The 12,496-nt window shown below is 55.0% G+C and overlaps 3 protein-coding genes across 3 annotated transcripts; 1 reads left to right on the top strand and 2 right to left on the bottom strand.

Annotated features, from left to right (window-relative positions):
- Positions 1 to 312: 312 nt before the first annotated feature.
- On the top strand, positions 313 to 5,140 carry UV8b_06402 (uncharacterized protein; the record flags this gene model as incomplete). Its single annotated transcript, XM_043143899.1, has 4 exons — positions 313 to 894; positions 1,093 to 1,515; positions 1,873 to 4,952; positions 5,032 to 5,140. The coding sequence occupies 4 exons, from the start codon at positions 313 to 315 to the stop codon at positions 5,138 to 5,140; spliced, it is 4,194 nt and encodes a 1,397-aa protein (XP_042999834.1).
- Positions 5,141 to 6,095: 955 nt separating this feature from the next.
- Positions 6,096 to 6,680, bottom strand: UV8b_06401 (uncharacterized protein; the record flags this gene model as incomplete). The annotated part of the gene is made up of 2 exons (XM_043143898.1): positions 6,096 to 6,408; positions 6,532 to 6,680. 2 exons carry the CDS (start codon positions 6,678 to 6,680, stop codon positions 6,096 to 6,098), a joined length of 462 nt encoding a protein of 153 aa, XP_042999833.1.
- Positions 6,681 to 7,129: 449 nt separating this feature from the next.
- UV8b_06400 (uncharacterized protein) lies at positions 7,130 to 11,879 on the bottom strand (the record flags this gene model as incomplete). Its single annotated transcript, XM_043143897.1, has 5 exons — positions 7,130 to 8,878; positions 8,961 to 10,252; positions 10,381 to 11,344; positions 11,404 to 11,507; positions 11,585 to 11,879. The coding sequence occupies 5 exons, from the start codon at positions 11,877 to 11,879 to the stop codon at positions 7,130 to 7,132; spliced, it is 4,404 nt and encodes a 1,467-aa protein (XP_042999832.1).
- Between the last annotated feature and the right edge of the window lie 617 nt (positions 11,880 to 12,496).

Raw genomic sequence — 12,496 nt, 5'->3', positions numbered from 1 at the left:
TTGCTTCTCTCGAGCCCCGTCGAGTACCTGGTGTTCCAATCAACCCCCCTTCCGCCCGCATTTATATCGTCTTCATCCTTTCATTTCACGACAAGTTCCCCTTTGGTCCCCTGTCGGGATACAAACGAGGCCGTGATTTAGTGAGCCCAGAATCAAGAGACGGGAGCAAAAAAAAAAAAAGAAAAAAAATAACAGGTTTTCTTGACCACCTGTGCTTGTCGGTTTGGGTCCTCACTTCGACATCTCCGCATCAACGAAAGCCACTCTACCAACACTCACCGTCTTGGAGTCGATTTGGTCCTTTTTTTCCTTATGACGTCGCCTGCGAACCATCAAAGTTCGATTCCGGCGACCAACACCTCTGCGACCACGGCGTCTTCTTATGCCTCCGCTGCAGGTGCGCCCAAAAAGTCATCTCAAGCGCCGCTGGTTGCGACCGGCTCTCAAGCTCCAGTCGTCGTCGGTTCTGCCTCTGCCTCCGCGGCGCAGAATGCAAAGACGGCTACTCTGACATCTGTAAACGGCAAACCAGTCGTCGCTCCTGCTGTCCCTGCTGTTGCCCGCGGTAGCCTTACCAACGGTTTCAGCGTGGACCACACCAGAAAAAGCTCCGTCACCATGGCTGCCAACGGCCCCAACTCTTATGCTGCCAAAAGTGGTGCCAAACCTGGAATCCAGTTTGGCTTTGATTCTCCCGCCATGGCTCATAGTACTCCTCAGACGGGAAGTGCTGCGCCCATCCCCATCCCTGGGGCTGGAAACCAGCGTGTTCCTTCCCCGGCTCATTCTCCCTCTCCGATCCCTCAGCCATCAGCCAGCGGCGGTCGACCGCCCTCTGGTCTTCAGCAACCTAGCGGTCAGATGACTTTTGGAAGCCTTAGCAGCGACGGGGAGGTAAGCTTGACTTGAAGAGACCATATGGTTTCCCCCCCCCCTTTTTTTTTCTGGTGGTTTTTGCGGCCCCCCCCCCTTTTTTTTTTCCCTCCCGGGCCGTCACCAGCCCTGGGTGCACGTTCTTATGCGCGCCCTTCATGCCTCATGTTCAAAGTTTGTTGGGTACTTGCGTCAGCTAACGATAAACCCGAATTGCAGCGCCACATGAGACAGGGTTCCGTGCCTTCAAACACAAATGCCATGGGGCCCCAACCTGGCGCTCACTTTCGACGCGAATCGAGCCACTCCGTACAGAGTGAAAACAGAGGCAACTTCCCTCCCCAAGGAGGGCGCGGCCGAGCCTTTACTCACAACAATCAGTATAACAACCAGATGGGCTATCCTCCTAACAATCAGTTTCGCAATGGCCCTGGGCAGAGCCGCGGCATGCCTCCGTCCTTTCAACCCCAGCCTCGCAACATGGCATACCCCAACTCTCCGCAACCAGCCCGAAGCCCGGCCCTGGTACCGTCGATGCCGAATACCCCAAACATGGCTCCTGCCACGGTGCAATCCAGTATGCCCATGCAGACGCCGCCTCAGTACCACTACCCGCCTCCTATGGCGCCTCAGCATCAACAAGTACACCTCCCCTTTTCTGACATGTCTGATACGTTGCACGTTAAGTCCCACAGCAAGAAATCCAGAAGCCGCCGAGAACACGCCAAGTCCCTGCAGTCAGGGCGCCAATTGGACTCTATACATGAACTCTGCGCAAGCAACTCTGTCCAACCTCAGCGACACTTCTGTCAGCGGCCAGAGCAACAGTGGCGCGACCATCAGAGTAGCAAGCGGCGTGTTGTGTCCAGTGGCACGGCCAAGTTGGCCATGCAAGGCCCCCAATACATCCCCCCCAGACTACCCTCCCACAATCCATCGTCTCTTGATTTATCTCCAGAAAATGGTGGCTTCGAACTTTGGCTGACTATGAAACATCAGAATTATGGTTACCCCCCGCAGCAAATGGATCAATACGGACGACCTATCTCTATGCCCTATAACTACAACAATGTACCGCCGTACATGGGGCCTCCTCAAGCTAACTCTCCAGGTTATAGCCAACCCTTTGCGCCTGCGTACCATCAGCAAAGCCACCCCATGTCCCGGAGCCCGTCACAGCCAGAACGGCCATCGAGCGCCAACCAACAGACGCAACCACTTATCGTCAGCTCCTCCTCTCAGCCCACCAACACCCCTGGCAAACCCGCCAACAATTTTGTCAAGCCCAGGAAGAGTGCGGCCATTCAGATCAAGAACGCCGCGGGCGAAGTCGTCGACACATCGACCTTCAAGCAACCGGTTTCCCCCGCCCCCAGCGGCCAGCAGTCCAAAACTCCTCCTGCCATTGCTTCTACTCCTACCCCACCCCCCAAGTCTTCCACACCATCACATGGACGGTCTGAGAGTACCGCCACACCAAAGACTGCCAAAGAAATTCAGGATGAGCTGAAGGAGAAGATTAAGCAAGCTACTCGAGTGGCTGCCAACGAGACGGCCAAGGCGAAGGAGCAAGCCGCTGCCAAGGAACCTGCCGCCGCTCCGGGCACCGCTCCTGTAGAAGCTTCTTCCTCTGTCTCCAAAGTGAATCCCGACACTGTCAAAGACGCGTCTAGGAACGACGAAGCAACGAAGGTGGAGGACGATGACGGGCCTGCAAAGCCGGCTGCCGATAATGCGGACCCTGACGAGGATGAGATTGAGCGCATGATTCGCGAAATGGAGGAAGCTGACGCGAGGCGCGAGAAGGAGGAGGAAGAGCACCGAAAGCGAGCCGAAGCCGAGAAGGCGGCACAGAAGAAACAGGACGAAGAAAATCGCAAGCTGACTGCCGCTGAGGAGGACCGAAAACTGCGAGAGCAGGAACGTGAAATGGAGCGATTAGAGGAAGAAAAGGAGCGACGTCAGAAGGAGGCCGAGTCTTCTGGCAAGGTCTTGTCGGTAGCCGAAGCTCTTGCGGCTGCACGCTCTGGCAAGGATGCCGAAACCCTGAATGTCGAGTCGGTCGTTGACAAACTATCTGGCATGAAGTTGGCCGACGACAAGACCGCCAGTGACGGTCCTGGCCAGAAGCGCGGATCAAAGCCTGCTGCCCTCAACCTGGCACCACTCATTACCAAGCCGGTTGAGCCACCTCAGCCCAGCGCCGCACTCCAGTCTCTAAAGTCATCTCGGTTCCTGCAGGTCATGGATCAAGATTTATACCCGACCGGCATTCGGTCTCCTAACCCTGCCCTCAACGCTGCTGTCACCAAGAAGGGCAAGAGCTTCAAGTACGATGCTGCTTTCCTGCTGCAGTTCCAGAAAGTTTTTACTGAGCAGCCATCGGTCGAGTTCCACCAGCAAGTCAAGTCGCTCATCGGAGACCCCGACCGTTCTGCCCGTGCACAAACGCCTAGGCAGCCCTCTAACCGTGGCAGCGGCGGGTTCTCCATGGGCACGTTCAACGCGCCTCCGCCAGGTCGTACCCTGCCACCGGGCACGTCCTCTGAGCAGCGCATGGCAATGTCCAGCGGTGCCATGCCCCGACCTCCTGTCGGCTCCATCGGATCCTTCCGTGGCCCTGGCGGGGCATTCCCGGGCACTGCCATGTCACGCACGTCGTCGCAGTCCAGGGCCGGCGCCCCCAATTCGCCCAGCGGCCGCCAGTCCAGCCGGTCCACTCGTGGTAGCCGTCGCGACTACAACGCCAAGGACGTCCAGGCTGCTAAGACCATGCCTTTGACCGCTGGCCAAGACATCAAGCCCATAGCTGTCACTACCAATGGCTGGAAGCCGACGAGCATCGTCGGCAGCAAGGGGGGTGCTGCCGCCATCACGGCTGTCCCTTCGGGCTACCTCGATCCCGAAATGGTTCAGAGAAAGGTCAAGGCGGCGCTCAACAAGATGACGCCCGAGAAGTTTGACAGAATCGCAGATCAAATCCTTGCCATTGCCGGGCAGTCCAAGGACGAGTCGGACGGTCGTACACTGCGTCAGGTGATCCAACTTACCTTTGAAAAGGCCACTGACGAAGCCCACTGGGCCTCGATGTACGCAAAGTTCTGCAAGCGAATGCTGGAGAACATGAGCGCCGACGTCCGAGATGAGCGCATCAAGGACAAGAGCGGCAACGTTGTCAGCGGGGGCAACTTGTTCAGGAAGTACCTCCTGAACAGATGTCAGGAGGAATTCGAGCGCGGTTGGAGCACCAACCTGCCTCAGCCCAAGGAGGAGGAGGAGGGTGGCGGGGAAGACGGCGGCAAGAAGGCCCTCGGAGACGCCGCCATGCTGTCTGATGAGTACTACGAGGCTGCCGCTGCCAAGCGTCGTGGCCTCGGTCTGGTGCAGTTCATTGGTGAGCTGTACAAGCTGGGCATGTTGACGGAGCGCATCATGCACGAATGCGTTCACAAGCTCGTCGACTACAAGGGCGTCCCCGACGAGGCGGAAATAGAATCTCTGAGCAAGCTGCTGCGCACCATTGGTGGCAATCTGGACTCGACGGAAAAGGGCCGTCACATGATGAACGCCTATTTCCAGCGGATCCAGAGCATGGTTGACCTGCCCGAGCTGCAGAGCAGGATGAAGTTTATGCTCATGGATATGCTCGACCTGCGAAAGGCGAACTGGATGTCCAAGGAAGCCAACAAGGGCCCCAAGACTCTGGACGAGGTCCGTGCCGAAGCCGAGGCGGCGGCAGCCAAAGCTCAGGAATCGGCTCGAAGCAGCACCCGCGGCGGACCTGGCGGCCGTCCGACCATGGGCCGGGGAGACGCCCGCAACTTTTCCGGCGGCTACGCGCAACAGACGAGCAACCAGGTTGGCATGGACGACCTTCGCCGTCTCAAGGGCTCTGCCAGCCGAACCACGAGCCAGAACCTGATGCTCGGCCCCACGTCGATGTTCTCGTCGCGCAGCAACAGCGGCAGACGTCTGGGACCCGGCGGCTCTTTGGGCCGCCCTGGCGAAGAATCTGGAGCATCGTCTCGCACCGGGACACCTCCCAATCGTGACGGCACGTCCAACACCAACGCGTTCAGGTGAGCCTCTCTCTTTAAAACACACTCACGCCGTAACCTAACCATGAGGCCCCCATTCTAACCCGACGTGACTCTTTAGCTTGCTGGCGACCATGGATTCCGAACATCCGGCCTCACCCCCCTCTGCAGGACCCTCTCCGGCCTTGGCCAAAGCTGTCCTTGACAGCGAGAAGAAGGAGAGCGAGTAAAAACAAGAAGAAAGAAGAAGAAGAAGAAGAAAAGAAGAAAAAGAAAAAGACGTGAAGTTGATTTCTCTTTCTCGGTTGTCTTGCATCTCGGGTAATAGACTTGGCGGATTCTGTTTCCTTGGATTGTAGGCTTGTCTTTTCCGCAACGCGTCGTGATATTTCGAGACGTGTCAAAAGTTGTGCACGCGTTCATTTTTTTACTTTCTCTCCCATTTTTCTCATTTTGATGCAATGATACCTCAACCCATAGATTATTTGAGATGAGACAAGGGAAGGCTCTCGCCACAGACGGAGGAATAGAGAGCAACGCTGCGTCATGGGCATCACTTCTTATAACCTGACTATTTTCTGTTGCTCTCAACACGTTGACTATTTGCGTCGGATTATTTCGCTTCGCTTCTTCTCCATTATCCCTGAAGATGATGTTACCTTTTTTTTTTTTTTTTTTTTCATCGTTTGTCTTTTATTTTAACTTATCTTTTTACTCTTTTTTTTTCACTTTTCCTTCTTTCTCTTTTTTTTTTCTTTTTTTTTTTTTCTTGCTTTACTTTCTTGCCCGGCTCTTGTTCTCTTAACGATTTTTTAATTCTTCACCAAGGGTAAGGTGACCCCAAGTTGGCATGACACCGCCTGCCTGCCAGCCTGCCTGCCACTGCCGACCTTGCCCAGTTCATACTGAAAGGGATAGCTAAGCGGAGAAGATGCAGGCTTTGTGATGAGAAATGGGAATAGCATTCATGGCAGTGGATGAGGAGGATTGACGCGTCTGCCGAGGCGAGGGAGGGAGGAGCTAGCTGGATTTCACGAGTCGGTTTTCCAATTTCTCGACTTGCTCGACCTTTATTCGACCAGGCCGACTGAATCACGTCGATGGCTTCGGCTTGACAAGATTGCTTCCATGCTTCCAGCCCTCCCCCGAGTGTCCCCATGCGGGTGAATGAACAGACGAGGCAGGTCAGGCGGGATGAGCAAGGTCGCTCTGCGAGACGAGACCAGATGTGCCATTCTGTTTTTCAGAAGGCCGGGCGGGATCCAGGTCGCTTTCTTTGTTGCACGGGGTGATTTGGACGGGATGAAATGCTGGGTTGGAGCGAGCGGGAGGGCGTTGTTGTTGTTGTTGTTGTTGTTGTTGTTGTTTGTGGCCAGCCTCATCATTCATGTGTGTGCTTGTCCTGGATACCTTGTTCCACGCCGTCGCATCTTTGGTTGTTTCAGTAAGGCTGCTGGGCTGCAGAGTTCGAGCCAGCTTGGTCTTTTCCTTGCCGGGCCTTTTGCGGGTTGTGTGGTTCGTTTGCTGTACATCGTTTTAATCTTTGGGGGGGCAGCAGGACTGATCTGTGTCAGTCAGCTGGCGGGAATGAGCAACCTTGTTTTGACCATGTCCTCCTCACGACCCCTTTTTTTCTCGTGCGTCGTCGTCGTCGTCGTCGTCGTCGTCGTGGTTTGTAGTTGTTGGCCCACTCGCACTGGTTGGTTGCACCTGGTCGAGCACGTGGCCTTGCCCTACGTACAAGTGACAGTGATGAAGCTTTTCGCGCATCTCGCTTCGCCTGCCTACTTTGGGTACGGCGTAGGTCCGTAAGCATCGACCGACAAGTCTGTCCTGTCCTGGGCTGGGCTGGGCTGGGCTGGGCTGGGCTGGGCTGCGGTTGAGCAACTGAGGAGTCGAGGTGGACGGCGCAGTCGCAGCGAGACGCTGCAGAACCAACGTCCGTATTTATTGTACTGCTTGTCTAGATACAGCAACAGCTACTGCTGCAGAAAACAACGATGCATGTGCTTTGATTTAAATCTTTAAATCCGCTGATGCGTCCCAGCAACCCGAAAACGTTGACACCCAGACACCAACCAAACTCCCCATCCCTTGACTTGCCGCCGACTGGGACTCGGCAAGGGGGAAGTAATAATAATAATAATAAGAAGAAGAAGAAGAAGAAGAAAGAGAGACACGACACCGCACAACACAGCTGCAGTATGCCCCGGCTCCCTTCATCCTTGCGGCACGGCAGATGGCTTGTTGAACCCCAGCTTGGCAAACAGAGTGTCCATGGCCACCCATTGCCGGCCGCACTTTTCCAAATACTTGTCGACCACACCCTTTACCGTTCCGAATCTCACGCGGTTGTGCTCCCCAAGTGCCAGGATCCTGTCGCGATCCTGCCGCGACAGGGCCGAGTCGTTCGTGTCGCTGGCCCTGGCCCGAGCCTTGTCCACGTCCCACAGGCTGGCAAAGTACACCAGCTGGTTGTAAATGGCCCTTTCCGTGTACTCGAACCGCATGCGTCCCAGGCAGTCCCGCGCGAGTCCCTTGGGCCCCAGGCAGCGCGTGCCGTACACGTTCATCTGGCGCGTCCTGTTTCCGCACTGCGAATCGTCGCACACGAGCCAGCCCTCGTAGTAGCGCGACGTTTCCTGCCGGATGGCGTATTCTACCTGCGCGACAATGGACAGCGTGGGAATGACGGCGCCGCACCCGCTGCACAGCACGCCCGACGACGAGACGCTTCCGGGCGACGACGCTACCAAGCCCTCAAAGGCGGCGGCGAGCTTGCATCTCCGGCAACGCAGAGACAGCCTGGCACAGTCGCCGAACCGGACCTCGTCGGGGATCTGGGATTCGAGAGGGTGGATCTCGACGTCATCCGCGCGGCCGCCCTGCTGCGCCGGATGAGAGCTGTAGCGGCGGATGTCAAGGCCGAGCTGCTCGGCCAGCTGCGACGTCGAAGTGCCCGAAATGTTTGCGCAAAGCCGCTCCACAGGCGGGAAGATCTGCTTTCCCAGATACCACTCGACGTCCGGCAAGAGCGAGCCGTCTGCTTTGACGTCTCCCGGGGCAAAGGCCCGCTTCGGCGCGGGCTCGGAGGAGCTCTTCCCGTCGCCCGTGATAATGTACGACACCACGTCTCCCTTGCGCACCGTCTTGCCCCGCGCAATGTCGCGCAGAGCGACTTGGACTTGCGGCATCGAGTCGGCGTTGGGATACTCCGTGGGGCCCTTGCCGAGCTGCGTGTAAATGATGTACTTGGCCACGGGAATGCTCTGATCTCGCATCTTGCTCGAAATATCGCAAAGGTACTCGTGAATGCGCGCGACCGACACCTCGGCTTCCTCCCCGGACAGGATTTCGTCTAGAAGATGCTTGGAAACCTCCTTGGACAAGGCGCAGTATTCTCGCCGTCTCATGTCGAGACCCTTGACTTCCATCTTCTCCACAAACTTGCCATCCTTCTCAATGAGGTTGATGGCGGCGTACTTCTTCTTTGCCTGGAGCAGGATGCGTCGAAACACATTGTCAATGTCGATTTCCAGCAGCCGATACTGGTCATTGACGGCCTTTTTGAATTCGTTGCCGACTCTGAAGGCGTCTGCCACCGTGTCCACGTTGGCGTTGATCATGACGGAATCAGTGTCGCCATAGATGACCTGTAGGGACTTGCTTTCCGCGAGCTCTTTCGTGCTCCTCAGGATCTCGCGGCCTTTGAACGTAGTGAGCACAGCCAGCGGCCGGGCGTAAAATCGGGATTTCGTGTAGCCCAAACATCCGTACATGGAGTTTGCCGTCAGCTTCAGAGCCAGCTGCTTGATGTCCCAAGTCGCTAGTTGCTCGGGAGTGGCGTTCTTGTCCTTCATAAGCCCCTTGACCTGGCGACGGCGGCCAACGAGGGTTGCAATTAGCCTTGGTAGAATGCCTTGCTCCTGGTCTACTGGCACTTCCGGGACCGCATCGTCGTCTTCAGTCTATCCAAGCACGTCAGCAAGAGGCGGCCAGAGGGCGGCCAGGCATTGCGTTGCCTTGTCCAAAGGAGGCTGCAATACTTACTGAAGCGCCTCTGTCGACCGTGGTGAAGCATATGTTGAATTCCTGGATGATGGACGGATAAAGCGAGTTAAAGTCCATCACGAGGACAAACTTGTCGTATAAACCCTTCTCGGGCTCAAACACCAGGCCACCCTTGTACTTGTCTTTCTTTTTCCCTTCCCCGCCGTTTTCCTCGCCGTTCTCGTCCTCCAACTTTTGACGGCCGCGAAAGGATTGCTTGTCGGGACAAATGTACTTGTTCCGATGAAACTCGTGAAGCAGAATATACTCGTTGCGTTCAGCGCGAGTACCAGTCAAGGTTCGAGCCCAAGAGTTGCCGGCCAGGTTAGTCAGGACTTTGGTCAGAGGTAGAAGCTGGACGCTGAGAGCCAGCGCGGCGATAAAGTGTGTGTCGGCTTCCATGTGCGTGATGTAATCCATGAGACCCTGTTTTTCCTTGGCCCAGCTGCTCAAAGCAACCTCGTTATCAATATCCCGCCGTCGGTTATCACCAGAAAGGTACAGGCTGCACATTTCCGTCAGGCTCCAGTTCTGGCACTTGTACATGGCCGACTTTCCTGCGTCATTGGCGAGGTCACATAGCAATCGGCCGACAATGATTTGGCGCTCGGCAAAGACGTTGCCACCGACTTTGCCGATCGAGGCAGGCCAATCGGACCGGCGAAAACGACCTAGCCTAGACCATTGGTGAATCTTCTTTTCACGCAAGCGGTTCAGCAAGACACTGTAGTCCACCCCTTCGAACTGATGGCCTAGGATGACATCTGGATCAGCCACGTCAACTTGAGCCAGGAAGAAGGTCAAAATGTCGGCCTCGGTTCTCTTCAACACGATGGTTCCTCTGTTTCGTTTCTTGGCGAGTTGGTCAAAGCCCAACGGGAACCCTTGCCCATGGGGACGGATGACTGTAAAGGTCCTGCAGGGGAGCTTCTCAGCCGGCGTCGTGTCGTTGAGTGAGACTTTATCATAGACTCTCGCGCTAATGGCCAGGATTTCTTGCTTGTTCTCCTTGGCGTTGAAAGCAGTTCTCAGAGCGATGCTCATGAGCGTGAGTGGAGGTGCGTCGAGGCCATCCGAATCCGGGATAACCGAGACCATGCTGGGATGTTCTGCCAATACTTCGAGTTTGCAATGCGAGGCGTTTTTTATCGCCCCAAAGTCCGCGTCTCGAATTTTGAGCCAGCACGGGCCCATGATGTTCTTCCAGAGAACAAACTGCTCGAACAGAGCTGTGTTGGTTCCGAACACATGGGAATATGTTTGCCCAGCAGCGACGGCTTCGATTTGCGGCTCTAGAAAATGGAGTTAGTACGAAACGCTATCCTTTTCCCTTCCCCTTCTTGTTGACGTGGGTTTTTTTTTTTTTTTTTTTTTTTTTTTTCTTTCGTTGAACCATGTTTATCTGCCGCTCGCGACTTACTCGTATATGGATAAAACAACTTCATGTATTGCGCTTCTTTCGGCACGCCAGGCAACTCGAAAGCATATTTGCGCGTACAAGCCTTGATCTTGTAAACATCCACTTTCATCTTGGTCATGATCTCATCGATTTCTTCGTAGACGTCCATCATCTCGATGGTTTCATCTGTTGCCTCACTGTCCCTGAAGCGCTGCTGGCGTGGGAGAAAGAAAAGCTTTCTCAGTATGTTGTCAATCTTGACGAAGCAACTGACGTAGCCACTTGTTTTTTTATTCAGTACCTTGCCGAACATGCAAAGGCTGCCATTCACCTCGGCATAATCCGTCCAGAAGAAATTTAGGCTGCCGTCACTCTCAACAGCATCCCTATGATCAATCTTACCGATACCGCGAGTCTCGGTGGGATTGTGAATGACATTGAGCCTGTCAGTGAGGCTGTTCCAGGACGTAGAGTCAACAGAACCATCGACCGCTTTCTGGGGGGATGAAGTAGTCGGCGGCGCTTGAGGAGCTTGATCCAAGAGCCTCTTCACCGGACGGGAACCGGTGATATTCACGCCTGGCAAGTCGACAGCTCCGGCATGAGCAACTTCCATCATGTCGTCATCCCCGTCGTCTGCGGCCCCTTGTTTGGTTTGAGCTCTCCGCTCAGCTTTCCTAGCAGCAGGTGATGATGCAGGAACATCGCTCATGGGGGCATCAGGGGTAGGCTGTATCTCATCATCGTACGTAGGAGCGAAACCGTCGTCAGATCCAATAGCGCCAGTGACCGGGGAGGATAGCCGCGTGTCAGTCCGTTTCTGTCTCTTGTGCATGGGTTCCTGAATCGGCGATAAAGCTCTGGGTTTACGGCGGTCACCAGGCCCTTCGGGTTTCGGAAGCCGTTGTGCTGCGGGAGCAATTTTGGTGTCAACTTCCCCCAGTAGATCCGCAAGGAAGTCGTCATCTTCCCGAGTCTTGACAATCTGTAGACGGATCTTTGCTTAGAGTAGGCCCTGGAGCGTGAGCATGTATAGCATCATACCTTGGGCTTAGACTGCTCTTTACCAGCACCTTTGGTGAAGTAGTCACTGATGTTACGGTCATTGACGTCTTGCTTGGATTGGTTGCCGTCCCGCTGCTTTTTCACTGAATGACGGCTTAGCGAACTGTCCGGAAAGTAGCAACAGTGTACCTTGGCATCACATTATGGAGAATGAACCGACCTGTGTTTTTCGACCTGCCTCGAACAGGCAGATCCTCCAGGTCGCTGTCAGAGTCGTAGCGTCTTACACGATCCCAATCTTCACGCCCGTCATCTGCATAGCCCTCGCCATTATCGTCCACGACAAAGTCGTCCTCGTTGAGGCGCCGGCGGACGATTTTCTTGTAGCCTTCTTCGTCGACTTCGTCATATATATCTGCCACATCTTCCACGCGGTAATTGTCAAAGGCCTTCTTGCCCGATTGGCGGAGAGCTCGAAGCTCTGCGAGCTTGGCCCGGCGATCAGCCTTGGGCATGGCGGACTGGCTATGAAGCAGCAATTACTGGCATGAAGAGGATATTGGGCTTTGGGATTTGAAGCACGATCCGCATCGGTGGGGGCGACAGTGTTCGCTGGAGTTACCGGTGGTATTGCTGTGGTATGTGCGGAGTAGGGGGAATGTCTTTGGATGCATGTATTCACTCACAAGAAAAGTGTCCCCCTCCCTTGTCAAGCGGGACGGGGATGAAGCTTTGCCTTGTCGCGTCTTTGGACCGCGTCAGGAGCGCGCGACGCGACTTCAGTCCCATTTAAACCCATTAAAGGCTTGGATGGACCCATTTTTCCAGCACCTGCGCCGCCGTGGAGTGCGGGTATCCCCTAGGTACCTAAGGTACCTTAGGTAGGTAGGTACCTGTCATCTCGGCCAGTGCGAAGGTGCAGACTTTTTTAGCGAACCACGGTTTAAGCCAATAGAAAATCATATACTGCGGGCTACTTCAACAGACTAAGAAATAATATAATAATACAAGTACCGGCAATTCCCAGATTTACAAAGAGCTGCATCGCACCCGTAGCCGCATTTAGCCAGAGGCTTAAAAATAGGTCTTATTATGCCTCTATTAATTAGCTGCTTAAGAATTAAGGCAGAGA

The sequence above is a fragment of the Ustilaginoidea virens genome, chromosome 5 (assembly GCF_000687475.1).
Source record: "Ustilaginoidea virens chromosome 5, complete sequence".
Classification (NCBI taxonomy): Eukaryota; Fungi; Ascomycota; class Sordariomycetes; order Hypocreales; family Clavicipitaceae; genus Ustilaginoidea; species Ustilaginoidea virens.
This window is presented reverse-complemented; position numbering and strand designations above follow the sequence as displayed.